This window comes from Patella vulgata, chromosome 9 (assembly GCF_932274485.2).
Source record: "Patella vulgata chromosome 9, xgPatVulg1.2, whole genome shotgun sequence".
NCBI classification, from domain to species: Eukaryota; Metazoa; Mollusca; class Gastropoda; family Patellidae; genus Patella; species Patella vulgata.
Genome location: NC_065887.2, coordinates 2,411,602 through 2,434,407, shown reverse-complemented (window position 1 = coordinate 2,434,407; position 22,806 = coordinate 2,411,602). Strand labels below are relative to the sequence as shown.

Here is a 22,806-nt window from a genome sequence, read left to right as displayed (position 1 = left end):
AACGCACACGCGTTAAACCATACACCCCCCCACCCCTTCGTCCAACCCGGTGGCATACAAGTTCCCCTACTCAATGTGAATTAAAAAGTTTATTTAATCTTTTTTTAAAATGAAATGAAATGAAATGGGGTTTAACGTCCTACTATTCTGCTCCTATACTGGGCTAATGAAGACGGGCATACGCCATACAGTGTGCTATGAGGGAAATTTTGCCCGGGCAGCGGCACTATCGACTACTCTTATATCGAATTCCAACTGCCAAGGGATCTTTTACGTGCATTCCAATGTATACACGGGACCTCGGTTTTCCGTCTCATCCGAAGGACTAGACAGCTGTCCTTGTCAGGCCCTCCGTTCTGCACCACTGACAAGGGGAAACCACGGTCGGAAAATCCAGATGAACTTTCTCGGCCAATGCAGGGATCGAACACCAGACCTCCAGACTAGCGAGCCAACACCTTAACCACCTAGCCACCGTGGCTCCAAATCTTTTTTTAAATATTTCAAATGTCTTGCATTCTCACATTTCTCAGCCCCTACACTTACCTCGGGTAGATAACAATCTGATTAAAATACACATCTATATTTCGTTTCGTATTTTTTTTATACTTTCGATGGCCTACACTACATGAAGATCTGACCGGTTGTAGTGGAAGGTCGTGTCAGGGGTCATAAGAGCGACTTTTGGCCCTATGACGTCAGACAATGATTAATCAATCAGCGTTGACGATTCTAGGGGTTTACCCACAGTTCCGGAAATAGTGATAAAATCATTATAGGGAAATCGCTGTATTTGTGCGAAATAAGGCCAGGGGGGCGAACGGAAATTAACGGAGCTTGTCGGAGACTACCGAGTGTTTTTACGCGAAACAGGCACATAATCATACGAAACTTAAACTGTCGGTCTACAATTAGCTCCGCTTGAGAACAGACACGAAGGTAGTTGACCGACATTTTAATTCTTACATCGACAATTTTAGTCGAAAACACTATGTATGCTTTGAGAATTTTGAGAAGTATATATAATGCTGCCATTGTCATACTGAATGTAATTTGTGTGCATCAAAGATGCAAAACTGTATAAAACCACATAACAAAATAATGTACTAATTTTTCAACATGGCTGTCATTAAGGGCAGAGGTATATCCTGGAAGTACATAGTTCTCTGTTTGCAGAATGGTACACAATACCATAGTTGGAATTAAATAGTCTAATTTTAGAAGTGATTGATTTTAAAAGAAAAGAGACATATACTTACATATACATATCGTGTCTTCAGTCGCAGAACACGCTTGCAACATCTGTGCACCCGGAACACACACGGAACACACTAAACATCCACTCGTCGCGCTGAGGACTTTAGAAAAAGCTCCATTAGTACATTGATTACACACGGTATTCTGAGTCCTGCTGCACGGTACCGAGGCTCCCCATCCTGCCGGACATAAATCACACAGTTTACACTCGCCATTCTCAGTTAAATGAAATTCTGGTTCGCATTCACAAATTGTATCTGATGAATTAGTACATTCTTGAATTACTCGGGAATTTTTCGGACATTTTGAGCACGGAATGCAGGAATGTGTATGACTTGATGTACTCGAGTAGTATTCTCCATCAATGCATGCTTCACATATCGTGTTGTTTCCCGCGTTACAAGGGGAAGCTACTCCTGATCCTATGCTACATTCACTACAGCACCGCCCTTCAACTTCCACTTGATGTTTTTCACAATCGCTAGTTGCCAAGGTGATGGCATTCTGAAACATATAAAAATGAGAAATATATCATAATTAAAGATACATTTTGGGAGATTCGGTAACGAGTTGGCAGTTCTCACTATAATAGTTAAAAACTAGATAATGTAAAGGCAATTTGGTGAAAATTTCATTCAAATTGATCCACTATGAACCGTGAACTAAGCGACTGAAATTCCCCTAAGCCTCGGTCATCATTACTAAAGTCAGTACAATAAACAGCATAGTCTCGATTATCCATTTAATCGTTTCATCGAGAAGGAAAGTTATGCAGTAAATCGGCTTACAATCCACTAAAGATCGCGGGCTAGCGCTGCCATCTAAAGTTGATTATGACCTGGATAGGTTAATTAATGTCTAATTAATAAGTTAGATAACATTTCGGGCCTAAAGAAAGACCTGAAATAGGCAGATTTAGCTCTTGCATAATGCATGTTTAATATTATTCTAAAGACCCAACTTGTTCAAGACATATTTTAATTATATAGAAAAGTATTTTCTTATCAAGATGGTGTAGGTTGTATAATGTCATGGCATCGATGTAATTACGGTAATGACCAATAACCAATGGCACATTTTCTGTTTTGGGGTACCCATGGGGTATAAGGGGTCACACACACAAACAAGGTTATTTTGGGACTAACACACGGTTCAATTTCATTGCAATAATTCGCTTATGCGTAGGATTCTTTAGCAGTGGGGGGGGGGGCTACTCCTTGTCACGTACAAGCGGGGAATCAAAACCACTCCATTTGACTCAATGGCAGACCCTGCGTTGCCCATTCGGGACAGATCGGGAAAAGTCAGAACATTATTTGATACTAGCAGGATACCCGGCTTCGCTAGGGGCCCAAATTCGACCGGGGCCCAATTTCTTCGGGGTCTCAATTCGGTCTGGGTCGAAATAAGTCCTGGACCAAATTCTCGCAGGGTCTAATTTGCCCGGGGCCTAATTCGCTTAAATTCCATGACCTTAAACATTCTGGGGGTCATGCAGGTTAATTTGGTACCATATTATGTGGGGGTGGATCGCGGCGACGTAATGGATGGGCGAACATACATACTTACACACATCTTTGATTGTATTTAGATAGATAGGTTAAGTTCATACAAGTGTGTTATATTGATCATTCGTAATTGTTTTGCGACCTGTTTTATAAAGAACGTAGCGCGTTCACAACATTTTTTTTATAGATCGTGTTGTTTCATTGTTTAATCCGTCTTGTTTCAAGAATAAACACAAATCAAAACAACAAAAACAAAAAAAAAACTCAATTTCAACACTGGATAAATATCTCGGATAAATATGTATAGTCGTGTATGGCAAAAAACTCAATTCCTAAACTTGATAACTAGGACTTATAATTATGTAGTCGTGTATGACCAGACATATATTTATGGTTGATGATCAAAGAGTGAGGTGAATGGGGTTGATTTTATGTCTGTTTTAATGACGCGTGTCTATTGTCAGGTATTTTTATCGCGTATGTATCAATCTAGACTCGGTGGTCGGGGAATAAAACACAGTTTAAAATAACCTAGTATATGGGATCAACAATAAGATGATACTTATCGAAACGTCGTGTTTATATAATAAACCAGTGATTGCACAAGCTCTCTATGTTGATATTTTTGATCCGAATCATTAAGCGGGATATTATTTATTTATTTATTTTTTTTTGGGGGGGGGGGTATCTTTTTTATTTATCTATATTTTTTTTTTTTTGGGGGGGGGGGGGGGTGAGGGGGGTCTTAAACTTAATAGATTTACTACTTTTTGGTTTATTTCATACAACGTTTCAATACTCCTACAGGTATCTTTATCAAGCAATGATCAATAATGAATCCAACCATAAATTCTATAGTACATCCATGAGTAATATACTGTATATAACAATCAAAACAATTAATTAAATTATAATAACAATGTATGGCTGGATCCATTATTGTCCATTTCTTGATAAAGATACCTGTAAGAGTATTGAAACGTTGTATGTAATAAACTAACATGCAGTAAATCCATAAAGTTGTGATATTATGAACATAAACATGTACTTAGTATACTCATCGACCTAGAGGTTTCGTCCCTCCCAAATGATTAGATAAATTCTCCTTCACAGTAATAATTTCTAGCTACACATGGACAGATTGAGTTTAATTGTACTTTCACCAAAGATCGACCATTTTGATTAAATTCTTCTATTATTCGCCAGCCCTAATTTTCAGGTAAACGTGGACAGATTGCGTTCGATTGTACCTTCATCAAAGATCAACTATTTTGATTAAATTCTTGTATTTTTGTTTGAATTTAAAGACTCTGATGACATTAAAGGAAAACATCCCACACCAACCTAGCTATATCTTACACGAGATCTACATCCACGTTGTTCAATAAAAATATCTTGATATAATTTCATGATAAAATGTTTATATTTAGTTTTCACTTTTAGCAAACATGAACAAAAACCATCAAAGGATGTAAATGTTATAAATATTTTATAACAGTGTAAAAATAAGCCAACTTATTTATATAGAGCTGTATTTACCCTTTGGATTAACAAAGACTCCTACTACATTTCAAAGCTTGATTTTATACTAATAGTTGAGAAATCAAAACGAGGGAGGGAAACATTATATTTAAAAAAGGTCATGGCTTAGCTTAGTCATAGCTTAAGCTGATACACGCTACCTAAGGATTTTGCCCCTACCCGTCGACAAGAAACTGTTTAACTGACTAATTCAATTGAATATCGTTACAACAGCACGGCAAATGTAAAACTCGCTTAACATTCGCGAATCACATCTCCTACAAACCTACTACGAGATAGTTTATACTTAAATGTTTCTATAACCTCAATGATCCTGTACATTTTCTGGGCTACAAGGGAGTTGAGTTGCCGAGTGGTTTAACTCACGTGCTGTAGATTATAAGGTCTGTTATATGCAAAGTCACGACAGTGTGTGATGAGGGGTATAGGTCCACCAGTTCTCATCTACCATCTCTCTCTTTGTGTGTGTGTGTCTCTCTCTCTCATTTATGTTCCCGAAATGACCCAGTTTGTGTCAGTGTACATACCCCCTCCCCCCGCTCTCTCTCCCTCACTCTCTCTCTCTCTCTGCCTCTCTCTCTCTCCCTCTCTCTCCCTCCCTCCCACTTTCTCGTTTGATTTTATGTTTCTCAGACTGCTAACTTTTCTAATAAATCGACATCGACGCACAAAAAACACTAGATTCTTTCTCTTTCATGATATTTTTTTTATATATGATTAGGCTGCAGACAAATTTATATTAGATTATTATCAGTAGACCCTTTGGGGCTTCAAAATCTTTTGATATAAACAAAAACTATGAAATACAAGGCTTTGTAGCGCGAGAATTATCTAATATACCATACATTCGGGCTAGTCTCACATCCAGAAATAAACCCTTTGATAAAAATACAACTAACGATAACGTCTGTCATACTCAAGACTGGATAATCCCGACATGTAGAATTTCTCTTTAGCAAAAAATACGATAACATTTCAAGACATTATGATTAGTCTCGATTAAAGGACTGTTTGACGGCTATAACGAAACGTGTCATAAACGTGTGTCTGGTTAATAAAGGCATTGATCAAAAGATGTCGTAAAAACGATTGGGGTGTGAACTAATTTTATGACGTCATAAAACTTGTGTGTAATTAGAAGATGAAGCGAACAGTTCATTGATGGTGCGAAACGAAAAATGGCGCGGGTTTTTATGGTCTGTGTTTTTATGATCAAATGAAACAAGATGTACTGTGCTAGAGTGTGTAACGACGACGACGATTCAACACAGCCACACTAACACTGAATATTTGTCATTTGTCTAAATCAAGCGATCGTTGAGAATTCTAACCGTTAGACATTTCTCTTTTGGGAGGCACAATAGAGAGAAAGAGATAGGGGGAGGGAGAAATAGGGTTTAACGTCCACTCGACAAAAACTATAAGTTCTTTCGGGACGAACATATGGTTTAATTTTATTTCAATTATTCGTTTGCGCATATAGGGGTCTTTAGCAGTGGTGGGAAACCTGAGGACCCGGAGAAAACCCACGAGATTGGACAGGCAACCCTACTCCTTGTCACGTACAACCGAGGATTCGAAACCACGCCAGTTGACTCAATGACAGGCCTTATGATACAGCACACACGTGCTAACCATTCGGCCATCCAACCCCCAGAGACACAATAGAAGAGATCAAAACAAATGAAATGAAATGTGGGTTTAGTGTCCTAGTATTCTACACCAAGCGGGCTAATGAGTGACATTTTGCCCGGACAGCAGCTTTTCCGTCTACCCTTTATCACATTCTAACTGCCAAGGAATCTTTTACGTGCACACCAACGTATACACGAGGCCTCTGTGTTTCATACCACCCACACGGCTAGACGCTGTTCCTTGCCAGAAATTACGTTGTGCATCACTAACAAGGAGAATTCAGGATATAGGCTAATTTCTGGACCAACACCGGGATCGAACCGGGAACCCCTGGCTAAGGATCCAGTTCCTTACTCCTAATGACACCATGGCACCGAGTTAAAATAGAAAAAGATAAACAAGTTCCATCAATTGAAAGATAAATTTTTTAGGAAATGGTAGACGAAAATTAGTCGGATTTAACTGATTTTTATTTTTAACATCAAATACTTTTCAGGGACGGATCCAGGATTTTCAGAAAGGGGGGTGGGGCGTTCTGCCCCCACTTGAGAGTGCGAAGCCCGGCCCTCGGTGGGTGGACTGACGGGCAATCAACCAAGTCACCAACCGACTCGTTTCGGAGTAAATTACGATTTCCAACCTAAACTGACTGTTAATTCCTTTCCCGCGACAATATATGGGGTAAAAAATTGTTCGCGTTTATTTGTAGAAATGTCAAGTATTCCAGTTTAGTAAATAAAAAATGTCAATAAAACAAATGTTTAAAGTAAGTTTTAGTAAATGAAATGAAATGGGGTTTAACAACTTACGTTCTATACGTATGTCGATACCGTTCATGTTAGTGAGGAAAGAAATGATTAATAAACTATAACACATACTTATAGAAGAAGAATTACTGATTTATTTAGGCGACGTTTTCAAGGGTATTATCGCAACGTTTTCAAGCAAGTGCAGTGACAAATGTTGTTGTTGTTATTTATTACAGATTTAACGTCCAATACAATGAATATGATATTATGGACTTGTTGATTTAATTAAATTATTTACGCAATAACAAATGTGTTGAGCAATTATATATGTAGGCAAACAGTAATAACAAATCAGAAACCATGCATGACAACAACAAATCATAACCATGCATGACAACAACAAGATCAAAGGCACGATACATATAAAGGATTAGTGATGCCAAGTGGCATTAATTAAAGTAGCTAAGTCTCTAACTCAATATCATCCAAAATCTTCGACATTGAAAACACGAATTATTTGTCAATTTAAATCAACATTGATGTTGTGATCTAACCGGAAAAAGATGGGCTTCAGATATCCAATATTTAAACAAAATAAACATTTTACCATTGGTACAAGAATCGTGTACCATAATGCGTTTCAGACCCATTCTAACAAGGGACTCGAAGAACGAGGCTAGACATTCAACAAGTCATGTCAAACGGTGACGGCATATTCGTATCGGGAGAGTATGCGCAATAAATACTATGTAGACTAGAATAACCGGACGCTAGAAATTTTCATTCGATTGAGACTTCAGACATATTTCGCCGAACGTAACTGATTTGAAATAAGGGTAAAAATGGAAACGATTGAATGTAAATCAGTTTATATATATTCCTATTACATTATTATATGCGTTACGACCCATTTGTGTCAATTTCTGGGTACCAAACATTAGCGATTTAGCTCCTTTAACATGGGAGATATTATCAATTGGTCATAGGGGTAAATAATGAAATCTGATGACAAATCAGAAACCATATAGGAAATGAAAGGCTTGGTGAGGATACATCATGATTATTATGTGGTTTGAAGGACATACGCCACACACTGTACAATGGGGGGGGGGGGTGTCCCGGATAGCAACCTTTCCGTTGAAAGTCCAACTGTCAATGGGGTCTTTTACGTGCACTTCAGTGCGGAATATTTTAGTTTATTGTTGTGTCTTCGTTTTGTTATTCCCCTTATGGAATTGCTAAAACCCAGTCGGAGCAGCACAGTGGGGCGTTAAACCCATTTCATTTTATTTCATTTCATTACTAAAACCCGCTTTGTTTGTTGTGCCGTTATCTCGCCTTGTCGAATTGCTAAAACCCGTTTTGTTGCACCGTAATCTCGCCTTGTCGAATTGCTAAAACCCGTTTTGTTGCACCGTACATGTATCTCTGCTTTGTCGAATTGGTAAAGCCCGTGTTTAGAAATGTGAGTTTGTATCTATGCCTACTGCCAGACATAAAGTTGATTACATTCCTCCCAATCAAACACAGTATGAAGATGGAAACATGTTGTATTAATTGAATTCCTGTGATTATAAGAGGTTCAGTTGGAAATCTTACGGAGTGAACTCCTTCAGTTTAACCTTGGGGTTAAATATGTTTGATGTATATAGAAACAAAAAAAAACCACCACAGTAGACAAATCTAGCTTACAAACATGTATAACGTCCTACTGTTCTACCCCGACTGGGCTAATAAATATACCGGTCACAAGTCTATGGAATACAATTACTGCTTATTACTGAGTGATGTTTCGACCAGGCTTCTCTAGTCATTATCAAGCAATGATAAAATATGAAAATATAACAAGACAATATATACATGTACACAACAATACTTAGTTAATGCTGACCAACCAGAGACAACCTTTTAATTACCTTAAATGCCATTGAAACAGTTTGGCTAATGAAGAACGGGCTAACGCCATACGGGGTGTTATGAGGGAAATGTTACCCGGGCAGCGGCGCTATGACCTACTCTTATATCGAATTCCAATGTGTACACCAATGTGTACACGGGATCTCGATTTATCCTCCCATCCGAACGACTATACGTTATTCCTTGCCAGGCCTTCTTTCCTGCACCACTGACAAGGAGGAACGCAAGGATCGAATACGGGACCAACAGTCTTACTCACTGAGTCGCCGCGGCTCCAGCATGTCTCACGCTATCGGCCTTAAGGTGTAGTCTCTAACTTGAACACAGGTTAAGACTGTTAGAGGCGTGTAGCGAACCGGTAAAGTTCTCAAGACGGTTCGCTTCTTTGATGATGATACTAGTATCAATATTAGTTGAACTTGGGGTTAAGTCGTCAAGATTTAAGTTTTGTCGGTTATTTTTCAAGGAACACCATTAACATACAGTACACTGAATATAAACAGTTAGTCAGACCAATACATACAAATAACTTAAAAACTTAAAGGAAATGAAATATAACGTCCTACTGTTCTACTCCGAACTGGGTTAATGAAGACGGGCATACGCCATACAGTGTGCTATGAGGGAAATTTTGCCCGGGCAGCGGCACTATGGCCTACTCTTATATCGAATTCAAACTGTCAAGAGATCTTTTACGTGCACGCCAATGTATACACGGGACCTCGGTTTTTCGTCTCATCCGAAGGACTAGACAGCTGTCCTTGTCAGGCCCTCCGCCCTGCACCACTGACAAGGAGAAACCACGTCGGAAAAAAAAATAACTTAAATCACTGTCCTCATAAACTGATGGCAGTTATTCGTCTCTTATCGTTTTATATCTTAGGAATTGAAATGGGGTTCAACGTCCTACTTTTCTGCACCAACCTGGAAAATGACGATGGGTGAGCTAATGAAGACACATGCAATGTTGTGTGAAATAAAATGGGGTTTAACGTCTCACCAACCGGGATAATTAATGCGGGCGAGCTAATGGGCGAGAGTTTCCCGTACATCGCCGTATCGACCTTCCCGCCATGGGTTGTTAACACACACGCCAACATATACAACTGGACCTCTGTTTTCATATCATCCAAACGACTAGTTGCCGTGTCTTGCCAGACTGAAACACCACGAGTAACTGTCTTTGCCAGCACCTGGGTTGAATCCGGGATCTCAGGTTATTGAGCCTTGGTCTTACACATAGTGAGCCAGCGTCTCACTGTGAGCCAGTGTCTTACCCATTGCGGGCCAGCGTCTTACTCACTGCGATCCAGCGTCTTACTCGCTGTAAGTCAGCGTCTTAATCACTGTGAGCCAGCGTCTTACTCACTGCTAACCAGCATCTTACTCACCGTGAGCCAGCGTCTTACTCACTGTGAGCCAGCGTCTTACTCACTGTGAGCCAGCGTCTTACTCACTGCGAGCCAGCGTCTTACTCGCTGTAAGTCAGCGTCTTAATCACTGTGAGCCAGCGTCTTACTCACTGCGAGGCAACATCTTACTCACTGTGAGCCAGCGTCTTACTCACTGTGAGCCAGCGTCTTACTCACTGTAAGTCAGCGTCTTACTCACTGCGAGCCAGCGCCTTGTTTACTGCAAGCCAACGCCTTATTCACGGCGAGCCAGCGTCTTACTCACGGCAAGCCAGTGTCTTACTCACTGTGAGCCAGCGTCTTACTCACTGCGGGCCAGTGTCTTACTCACTGTGAGCAGGGTCTTACTCACTGCGGGCCAGTGTCTTACTCACGGCGAGCCAGTGTCTTACTCACGGCGAGCCAGTGTCTTACTCACGGCGAGCCAGTGTCTTACTCACTGCGGGCCAGTGTCTTACTCACGGCGGGCCAGTGTCTCACTCTCTGTGAGCAGGGTCATACTCACTGCGGGCCAGTGTCTTACTCACGGCGAGCCAGTGTCTTACTCACTGTGAGCCAGTGTCTTACTCACTGCGGGCCAGTGTCTTACTCACTGTGAGCAGGGTCTTACTCACTGCGGGCCAGTGTCTTACTCACGGCGAGCCAGTGTCTTACTCACGGCGAGCCAGTGTCTTACTCACGGCGAGCCAGTGTCTTACTCACTGCGGGCCAGTGTCTTACTCACGGCGGGCCAGTGTCTCACTCTCTGTGAGCAGGGTCATACTCACTGCGGGCCAGTGTCTTACTCACGGCGAGCCAGTGTCTTACTCACTGTGAGCAGGGTCATACTCACTGCGGGCCAGTGTCTTACTCACGGCGAGCCAGTGTCTTACTCGCGACGAGCCAGCGTCTTACTCACGGGGGTCAGCGTCTTACTCACTGCGAGTCACCGGAAGCCAGCGTCTTACTCAGTGCGGGTCACCGATTTCTCAAGGGATATTCTGTTCTAACATACATTGTACATTAAACACCTTATTATTTTTGTTGGCCTGTTTTCTTGTATTTGTGTAGCATAGAATCTTTAAATACGATAAATCTTCTACACCCCAACACGGCCTTATTTGTGTCCTCAGTACCCTCTGACTATCAACTTGAAGATCAAGACTTGTTGACAATTGATTATCCAGGCTTAAGTGCACTCGCAACACGTCCAATAGGTCGAAAGGAAATAAGAATGTTGTCACGTACGGTACGGTATATAAAAATATCACCGCAAGATAATGTTCATACGGATAATGTTTATAGAAGTCAAATGATGTGTGGAAGTCCCAATTAAATGAATCAACATACACTGCTTCGTGTACGACACTAATGGTGATTGATCAGTATCTACATTTGAAAATAAAATGAGATGCACAAACTGGATCAATGATGGGAAGTTTGCTTTACGACCTACTTCCCATCCAATTTCAACTGTCAATGGTGGCTTTTCCTTCCAGGCTGCGCCGGGGGGGTGGGGGTCTAGTGTGCGTGACAAAGCGTAGGGTCGCCTGTCCAACATCTTGAGTTTAGCGAGCACCGTATTCACCGTGCCTCCCGTTGCTAAGTTACCCTTAAAATGTACCCGGGTTTCTCTTGATGGGTTGGCTGGGCGGTAGAGTGGTCTGACGCGTGCGCTTTAGATCATAAGGCCTGTCATAGAGACAGGAGGTGTGGTTTCGATCTCCCATTGTGTACGTGCTAAGAACAGTGATATCTGGATGAAGTTTAACATAAATATTGAAAAAATGACTTCGTTTTTTATGTTAATTACGGTATTTTATTACTTGGTGATGAATAAATACCGTAATATACCCTCGACTGTTCATTCCACGAAGTTTGGAAACGCCGTTAAAGAGCTTTGGTTTCGTTACGTGACGACGATACCGTAAGAAATTTCTGTGCATCTTGACGAATTGTTTATACAAATACTTTGATTTTCTAAAGGAATCATTGATGTTTGGATTGAATTTTTTTTAATAAAACAGAAATATAAATAATACCAACCATACTGAGAGTTCCGGTAGACTGATTATCATTCAGCGTCGGAAGTGTCATGGCTGCCGGTGTTCCAAAAAATCGCTATTTAAACATACATTATGCAAGAGCTAAGTCTGCCAATTGCAGGTCTTTCTTTAGGTCTGAAATGTTATCTTAATTATTAATTAGACATTAATTAACTTATCCAGATCCTAATCAGCTCTCGATGTCATCGCTATCCGGCGATATTTACTGTATTGGAATCCGGTCTGATGCTCATGATTAAATCAAAAAATGGATAATCGAGACTATGTTTTTTTTTTATCGTACCGACTTTAATAATGATGATCGAGGCTAGGCTCAAAATTCAATCGCTAAATACTCGGTTCAAGGTGAATCAATTTGACTGAAATTTTCAGCAAATTCCCTTTACATTATCTAGTTTTTAACTATTATAGTGAGAACTGCCAACTCTTTATCTAATCTCCCATAATGTATCTTTAACTAAATCAATGGATACTTTTTTTGACAAAGTAATTAAATGGTTTAATTCAGTATTCTTGTATTGTAAAATGCATTTTCATGGAGGCATACGCTTGAATGAGAAAAAAACGAGTTTGAAAGGGCAAACGAATAGCATTCATTCGTAATCGTAACTATAAAAATATGCGCGGCCGAATGAACACAAACTTTTTTTTTATGTTTTAACTGTTTTGGCTGCCTCCTTCATATGTAAATATTCTTAATTTAAATAAAATATCATAATTAATATACTGGCTGCCTCCTTCATATGTAAATATTCTTAATTTAAATAAAATATCATAATTAATATACTGGCTGCCTCCTTCATATGTAAATATTCTTAATTTAAATAAAATATCATAATTAATATACTGGGAATCAAAATTGAAATAAACAACATAGACATATATTATTAGCAAGTCTTCATGACTATTAGATCTATGTTTGAACCAGCTCATTAAATTTTCTTTGTAAATTCGATACTGTAGGCCTATTTATGCTAAAACGTTTGATAATATTGACAGACTAGAAAATGTCAAGTGAAAACTCCGGGGGTATTTCCAACATTTTAAACATGTTTATTTACATTTTTTACAATGTGATATACTTCAATTATTGACATTTTATCAAATATCGCAATGTTTCTAGGGATACCCCTCCCCCCCTCTCTCTCTCTCTCTCTCTCTCTCTTTGATTGTATCATCGATTCACCTTTTTGAACTTTGCACTAGAAATCTTGTCACCATTTTGTCGACTGGCCAAGTTTCCGCCTATCTCCGTAATACGATTTACTCCACACGGATTTAAAGGTAAGGGTGATGGGGTTCATTGTTTTAACAGGTAATGCTTTGATCGTTTTATCTGTTGTGTGTGTGTTGTTTGTGTGTTGTTGAGAAGGATTGTTGGTGCAATGATGACAGGCTTTACTATGATACACAATACAAGATCTTACACTACAGTACAACACAAGTACACACCAGGTTCACTTGTATGTAGGGGTGCCATCTGCGCAAAGCTCGTTTTGGACTTTTCAATGAAAATTACCCAGTTTAAACAGAGAGAGAGAGGGGGTGGGGGACCCTTAGTAGTGGGAGGGAACAGGGGACGCATTGAATACCAATGGGGTTAGGCGAGCGGGAGGGAACAGGAGGACGCAGTGATACCAATGGGTTGGGCGAGCGGGCGAGGGGCGAGATTTCTGTTCTTAACCACTACACGTCTCTTGACTGCTATATGATAGGCCTTGCGAGAGGGGGGGGGGGGGTAGAGAGAGATCCTTAGTGGAAGGGAACTGGAGGACGCAGAGAACACCCATCCGGTTAGGCGGGCGAGGGGCAAGACAAACGACACAAGTACACACGAATGTAAGAATAACCTGTGGACACCACAGACAATGAATACCATCAAATAAATAACTAGCAAATAAACCATATATATCCTCGAGGTATATGCAGGTATTAATGATATGGGAAGTTGACGGGATTATAGCAGGTAAAGGTACCAATACTACACGAAAATCATAAAGACAAAACCACGAACACCATTGACAGTGTACGTCATAACTGATGCGCATCGGTGATTTTGAGAATGCGATCAGGAAATTATAGCTAAAAGAATGATTATAAAAATTCCCACTGAAATTGAACCATTCATTTCTGAATCACTGTGGTCGAGTGGTGGAACGCACGACGCTGTTGGTCATAATGCCTGTCATCCATGCAAACTGTGAGATAGGTCCCAGGAATATATATCCATGACAAGGAATAAGATAGCCTGTCTAACCTCGTGGGTTTACTCCCAGGTTGCTGGAAAGGGAGTTTAACGTCTCGTCAACACAATACTTTGGTTATTTTGAGACTAACATATGGTTAATGTATCACCAACACAATACTTTGGTCATTTTGGGACTAACCTATTGTTAATGTCTCGCCATCATGAACTTGGGACATTCTAGTTGATACTCCGCCACCCAAGTTTGTACGAGAAGAGTTATTAGGTGTTCTAGAAGATGTAAGCACGCCATGCATCATGCACGACACCCACCGAAGCGTATATCAACTGAGTGTATATAGTTTGTTCAAAGATTTCAGACTGGCCTTGCTACCGATTTGACCTATAGCAAAGTTGAGATGTGGCCGAGTTGACTAGTATTCTCCGTCCGATATCTAACTGAATCCCGCCAGAGATCAGGTGGGTTGGATATGACGTAATGTGTTCGCTTTAGATCATAAGGTCTGTTATTGAGTCAACCGGCGTCGTTTTATTTCTCGGTTTGTGCGTGGCGAGGAGAAGCGTTGCCTATCCAACATTGTGGGTTTTCGCTGGGTCCCCAGGTGTCCTCCCACTTCTAAAAGACCACATTTTCGTCCCAACATGACCTAGTTTGTGTTGAGTGGAGGTTAAAACCCCTCTCCCTGTCACAGATCGATGTCATCACGAGATAAATAAACAATAATAGAAGAAAGATAGTTGTACTCACCGCCGTCACAAACAACACAATAATCCAATACATTGTATCAACAATATTCACCCGTCTCATCATTTAATACACTTATTCTACGGGGCAATATTTCTTTATATTCCCGATATCACAGGGCAATATGAGTTTATAATCCCGATATCACAGGGCAATGGGATTTAATATCAGGTGGGAGAGATGTGTTTACATTCCCGATATCACCTTTAATACTGGGCAAATTGAGTTAATATACCCAGTAACAAAAACCCTGATATATTATAGTATACCGCCCGTCATATACGATTGTATATCAACCTTGAATATAGGGCGCTATGAGTTAATATTCCCGGTAAAATATGGGATATCAACTTTGGAAGCGGAAATACTAAATTCTAATTCACTTCTTTTTGCAGGATCTATTCACCCACTGAACTATATCTCAACTTGTAACTGTGCAATATCGGTTAACGCTTCCAGGCAATCTGTATTCCCTTTGATATTGTAAAATGAGTTATTTGTTTTTATATCCCCGGTAAATATTCAAATATATCACAGTTATTGACATGAACAAACTTTCTCTTTGTTCCAGAAGTTTATAATTCCCGGTTCGTTACTGAGACTGAATCACACATGAGGGCAATATTAGCGATATATCACAGTTTTTTGTGTTCACGTTTGTTGATAACTCGTTCAGAAGTATCCAGTCCCCACCTCCATGCAATATTAGTAATAATGCCCGGTGTGTGTCTGTGTTTCGATGATTGAAAAGCGAATGAGGGCAATAATAACGATATATCACAGTTTGTGATAACGTTTGTTGATAACTCCCAAGAGAACTATACAGTTGATCACCGCCACCGTGCAATATCAGTAATAATGCCCGGTTTTCATATGACAATCACTTCAATGTTTTTAGGCGATTTGAGTATAAATCAATATAAATTATATATAATAATAGACGAGATTGAACATTGTATCAATCTGTCACAACATATCACTAGATGGTATTACATCTATAAAAGATATAGCTATTATTCCCAGTTGATGACGTCGCGTCTATGGTCTATAGCACTGGTGAAGATAGGTGTGATATAAAACATTGACAACAGTTTATCAGTAAAAGATATAATTATAATTCCCTGTTGGTGACGTGATATCTATAGTATATAGCACTGGTGGATATGGAAATGGAATAAAGCGTGTCTAGATCTATAGTAGTTATGTCCGATTGATGTATGGCAATCGCTACAATGTTGGTTAACTTGTAGTAGCTGATTTACCGTTACACAATGTTTTCACTGGGTGTATATCTTCTGTATCAATGACAATATTACACTATATATGATGTTACTATTACTGTTACAACCGCCCCACCTTCTACTATGGTTTAACTGTTAATAACGCACACATGACACCATAGAATATTCAATATCTTCTAGTAAGAAACTCCGATAAAACTGGTTAATATACGTTTATAATTCACCGTAAAATATCACAAACATCACAACTCTTCCACGAGTTTCACCAATTTACGAATAACCCACAACTGTCAACTAAAGCAGACGCTGAATTCACTAGCAGCCGACACTTCGATCTGGTCTTTGATTGGCTGAGAGTCGTTCGATCTGGTCTGTGATTGGCTGGCGGATGTAGAGGTGATTTATTGGCCTATGAATGAAGTTGATTGGTGTAAAGAGTAGTAAATTATTATTTGAGTATGGCGACAGACTGAGTTTGGGCGAGCTGTTTTAGCTGTTGAAGCGTTTGACTGGGAATTAAACATCAAAGAAAATATGTAAACGTGCTTCAATTAGCCAGATCTTCGTAGTATTATTATTCATCAATTATGTTACCCCAGTTTGAGTGCATATTATTTAAAGAGGCGTTCCCATGATCAACAAATTAAATGGGGTTTAACGTCCTACTTTTCTGCACCGACTGGGCTAATGAAGACAGCGTGCGATGAGGGGAAATTTTGCCCGGACAGCGGCGCTACGGTTTACTCTTATATCGAAATCCAATTGTCCATGGATCTTTTACGTGCACGACAAGGTGTACACACGACTTCGGGTTTTAGTACTTTCCGAATGACTAGACACTATCCATATCAGGAAACCGCGCCGGCTAATTCCGAGGAACTGTATAGCCGTTCGGATGGGACGTAAAACCGAAGTCTAGTTTACACATGGGCGTGTAGTAAGAGAACCCCTGACAGTTGGATATCAATATAAGAGTATGCCTTGGCAATAATTTGACTCTAAGTACACTGTATGGTGTACGCCCATCTTCATTATCCCAGTCGGTGCAGACAAATAGAACGTTAAATTACACTTCAGTTAAACATGCATTATGCAAGAGCTAAATCTGCCTATTGCAGGTCTTTCTTTAGGCCTGAAATGTTTTCTAAAGTATTAATTAGACATTAATTAACTGATCCAGGCCTTAATCAACTATCGATGGCATCAGATTTCTCCGATATTAAATAGATTAGAATGGTTCAGCGATACTTTGATTTAATCAAATATGGAGGACCGAGACTTAGCTTCGATCAACCAGTACGGTGGTTGAAATTATTAAACACGTCTGTCAAACCTTCAAAGGCTAATATCTTCGCTTGCAATAGAGTAATTTGAATGAAATTTTTAAATCATTCATTTTACATCATCTACTTTCGAACTATTATAGCAAGAAGGGCTAGTTCTTTATCTAAATCTTACATAATGTATCTTTAACCGGTGCACCTTATTGGACGTATTAAATATGTTGCAGGTTCTTATATAAGCCTTTTGATTTCCTGTCTTTTACATATGTCAGATCGTCCCAACACCGGGTTCTTTTTAAAAATACATCATTGATTATTTCAAATATCTATTGTGTTTTAATAATATAATTGTACAGGAACCGTGGCTGTTTTTATCGCTGGGAATTACCTACAATAAAATATTCAACACGTAGATTTAATGTTAGCCTTTTACCCAAACATAGTTTATCTCGGTTATATTCTAAAATCATAAAAATTTTATGATGGAATTAATTATCTCAATTAAACATCTGCCCCGGTAATTGATATGTGCACGTGATCACGAGCATATCTTGCACGTGCAATACTGTATATTAGATTTTATGTTCTATTAATTTATGTTAATTTATGTTAATTTATTCACAGATGAAATATGTTTTTCATCATGTGGCATATTTAGATATTTCTGTCGGAAGACCAGACAGGAAAAAAACCCAGATAGAGATGGTTCCATTTTATTTCAATAATTCGTTTGCGCGTAGGGGTCTTTAGCAATGGGAAAAAACGGGAGGACCCGGAGAAAACCCACAATGTTGGAAGGCATCCCTACTCCTTGGCAAAAGCGGGAAATCGAAACCACGCCACTTGACTCAATGACAGACCTTGGCTCAATGGAACCTTGGTGGATCAGTGCCTAAGGCGCTGGCTCACTAGGAGGTTCGCTTTTCGATCCGTGGAAGTTTCTCGAGATTTTCCGGCGTGGTTTTTCCCTTGTCAATGCCATGGAGGGCGGAGGGACTGACAAGATGTCTAGTCGTTCATATGGGATAAAAAGCCGAGGTCCCTTGTACATATTGGAGTGCAGGTCAAGAACCATTGGCAGTTGGAATTCGATATAAGAGTGGGCTGTAGCGCTACTGTCTGGGCAAACTTTCTCTCACAGCACACTGTATGGTGTATGTCAGTTTTCATTAGCCCAGTCGGAGCTGAAAAGTAGGACATTAAACCCCATTTCACTGATTGATTGGCTTTTACAAACTTCCAATGGTGTTAAGTCGCACGTGTAAATCCCCAAATACCAATCAAATGAACAGCCATTTTGAAGGAGTTCTAGATCGAATTAACACTTCAGTGGATTTCAACTTTTAATTAGCCACACAAAAACCTTTTCAAAATGTGTTAAAGTTTTCTCAATAAAACCATGTTTTGACAAATTAACAACTAATGCATTTTAGGGTTTTTCTTTAATTGGCCACTTGTGTTGCGGCTAGACCTGGTTAAGTCGTGTTAAGGGTGATTTAAGGGTGTTTGATTAGGGTCTCGAATGTTAAAATAACACCTCCCTAATACCTAGCCACTTATTGCAGAAATCAAGGGGACAATTAAAAGATTCAGGGGCGACAATCGCGTGTTGAATGTGTGAAAATAATGAGTTTTTATAAAGAAAGACGGGATTTGATATGACGTCAGTGTTGAATGTGACACTAGTTTATATAAATCTGACGTAAACAATGGAAGCCATTACGGTGTGGAATTTTACACCTTTATGAAGCATGACTGAACCGTCAAGATATCTGATGGATTCATTAAAGTGGTTCTGGATTAATACGTCTCTAGATTAAATAACCGGTTTCAACTACCAGCAGTGGAACACATGGGCAACCCTCTCAAAATACAGCCCACCGAACGCCACCATTGTTAGGCCTATATTATTTAAATGGTAGGCTACGAGAGGAGCTCCAACCATAGCGAGTTCTTACCATTGCACCTAGGTTTTGCTGGCCCCTGCGATCGCCCCAAACATGTGTTAATGACCTAGTTCGTGACGAGTGGGCGTTACCCCCCCCTCTCTCTCTCTCTCTCTCTCTCTCTCTCTCTGTCTCAACACTTACACGTATTAATGTATGATTATTGAACATTTAAAACAAAAAACAATCCAAATATCAGTCGTGGATAGTCCTTCACCTTGGATTATATCGGGTGAACAAAGGGGAAATGATAATCATGTTGAGAGGGGTTCACTAGCCCGCAGCTATAAGAAAATCTATAAATATGGGTATCAATAAACCTAACCCTAACCCAACCCTAGCCCTAATAATAGATATCGCTTGACTAATGAACCCTTACCCTTACCCTTACCCAACTCTGACCCTAATAATAGATATCGGCGGACTAATGAACCCGCGCACTAGTGAACATTCCACATTATGTGACGCTGGTTTGTGTTTGCAGTGGATGATGGATGTTGACAAAGTTTCATTTCATCATCTTTATAAATACTGATCGGTGTTTCCTTTTAGTGTCTCAATCGAGTCGTGGTGGCTCAGTGAGTTAGACGATGGCTGGCTAGCCTGGAGGTCCCGACTTCCATCATGGTGTTGGTCGACAAAGTGCCTCGGGGTTTTCCGGCGTGATTCCCTCTTGTCAATCGTACAGGCAAAAGGCCTGGCACTGATGATGACGATAATGATGACGACGATGAAAATAACGATGATGACGATTAAGGGTACATAATCGGAGAGAGATAGAGAAATGGGGTTTAACGTCCACTCAACACAAACTAGGTCATTTTGGGACTAACAATAATTCGCTTGCATGTAGGGATCTTTAGCAGTGGGATGAAACCGAGGACCCCGAGAAAACCCACGAGGTTGAACAGGTGACCTTACACGTTGTCGGGTACTGGCGGGAATTTGAAACCACGCCACGTTAGGCGTGAACTAGACTGATAGAATACTCGCTAGAGTAATCATGAATCAAGACGTATCGCCCAAACTCACTGTCAAGCCGTACTTGAAGATCAAACGAACCAAATAAATAGTTTAACAAGAGCCTGGTTGTAAATCAATACTTCGAGCGGTGATATAAATACACTGTTTGACGTGACGAGCTTTATAGTACACGTCAACTCTGTAGTGGTCATTTTTGTCTTATTTATTTGTTCTGAAAGAAGTTTTAGATGGCGTTAGGGTGTTTGTTTGTTTGTTTGTTTATTTGTCTGTTATTTATTATGTGTATTAGATCTATATTTGTTACACAATTCTCCAAGTAAACTGAACTATTTTATTTATACAATTTCTGAATATGGAAAGGGCGTTTGTAAGTTTTAATAACTTTTGTCCAATCCAATTGTATCAAAATTGTTTTTGTTGGTGCAATATAATATGTTTTAAGAGAGAGAGAGAGAGAGAGAGAGAGAGAGAGGGAGAGAGAGATGGGGTTTAACGTCCACTCGACACAAACTAGGTCATTTCGGGACTAACATATGGTTTACTTTTATTTCAATAATTCGCTTGCGCGAAGGGGTCTTTAGCAGTGGGAGGAAACCGGAGGACCCGGAGAAAAACCACGAGGCTGGACAGGCGACCATAATCCTTGTCACGTACAACCGGGGATTCGAAACCAAAAATACGTTTTAACCAAAACCAACAAATTAAGATACAAACGTCTTACTTTTCTGAAGCAACCGGGCCAGTGAAGAAAGGTGTATCCCTTGCAGTGTGCTAAGAAGGGCGTACCCCATGCAGTGTGCTATGGAGGGAAATTTGACAGGACAGCGGCATTTACGTCTACTCTTCGTCGAATGCACATTGACATGCACGTAAAAGATCCCTTGACAGTTGCCCGCTGTCCGGGCAAAATTTCAGTCGTAGCTCACAGGCCGGTCTTCATTAGCCCAGTCGGAGTAGATCAATAGGACGTTAAACCCCATTTCATTTAATTTCGTCGTCAAATTCCAACCGTCAAGGGGAAACCACGCAGAAAAATCCCTGGGGAGACCCTGACTAATCGTGACTCCCTATTACGCCTTAAAGGGCATGTCGTCCTTGATTTGGACCAAAATAAAAAGTGTTGATTAAATTTTGTGGTGAACATTTCGTCTTGTTTACGATTTTACGTGTTATGATTTATTAACATAATTTACTTGTGTGTTTGTGTTGAGTTATAACATGTCTTACTTGTGTGTGTTGATTTATAACATATTTTACTTGTGTGTGTTGATTTATAACATAATTTACTTGTGTGTGTTGATTTATAACATATCTTACTTGTGTGTGTTGATTTATAACATATTTTACTTGTGTGTGTTGATTTATAACATATTTTACTTGTGTGTGTTGATTTATAACATATTTTACTTGTGTGTGTTGATTTATTAACATATCTTACTTGTGTGTGTTGATTTATAACATATCTCACGTGTGTTAGTTTAGAACATATAATTTCAATGGAATGTAGTTGAACATCATTACAATATTGTTAAGACGAGCGCACGATTAATTATTTTTTTAAATTTTAATTTTGCCCAGACAGCGGTGTGCCGGCCTACTCTTAACCGATTGACAGTCGTCTGGGGTTATTTAACGTGCACGTCGATGTGCACACGGGAAGACCTCGTTGTCTTCGTCCCTCCCGAATGACTAAAAATTCCAAAGGTTATTTTCGGCGCTTACTGGGATTCCAACCTTGGACCTCTACCGTTCCCTCCCTGTAAATTTTGGGGAAAATTGTCCATTTCATAGTATTGTATATGTTGATTTGATTGGTAAGTTGATAGGAATCGTGTGTCTGCGATATCACCATTGATGGAAGCGGACGTTAAACCCATAATAAATCAATCCAATTCAATACTTTATTTTGACTATAATCAAACAGGTTCCGCACCTTTAAACAATTTATACTTAAACGTGAGAGCGAGCTATCCTACGTCAACATTTAAAATAAGGAAATTAAAATGAAGTTTAAACGATATATAATAAGTCCCATTATAGTCAATTAAATTAAATATAATATACAACAATTATAATATTATTGACAGAGTTGTACCTCTTGTTATGTATAGTTCAACCACTGAGATATGTGAGATAGTATTTGATAGTATTTAATTAGTATTGGGCGATATCGGGTAGTATTGGGTAAATCGTCCTGCCCATAATTTCACTTTATTAGAGTAACCATCAGAGATTTAATTTCAGTCAATTACAACAAATTTATATTGTACCTAATTTTCTCCAGTTCATCCCAATTAATTTGATCATAATTTACTACAGAATATTTTGGTTATTAT

At 39.6% G+C, this 22,806-nt stretch overlaps 1 protein-coding gene across 2 annotated transcripts in view; it reads right to left on the bottom strand.

Annotated features, from left to right (window-relative positions):
* LOC126832186 (tumor necrosis factor receptor superfamily member 16) overlaps positions 1-16,595 on the bottom strand; it is a 40,196-nt gene extending 23,601 nt beyond the window's left edge. For both annotated transcript variants that reach the window (XM_050562897.2, XM_050562898.2), the window contains exons 1-2: positions 15,020-16,595; positions 1,260-1,761 (exon numbers count right to left, since the gene is read on the bottom strand). In XM_050562897.2, coding sequence (XP_050418854.1) covers positions 1,260-1,761; positions 15,020-15,082 — 565 coding nt within the window. In that variant the 5' untranslated portion in view covers positions 15,083-16,595. The remainder of the gene's footprint in view (positions 1-1,259; positions 1,762-15,019) is intronic.
* Between the last annotated feature and the right edge of the window lie 6,211 nt (positions 16,596-22,806).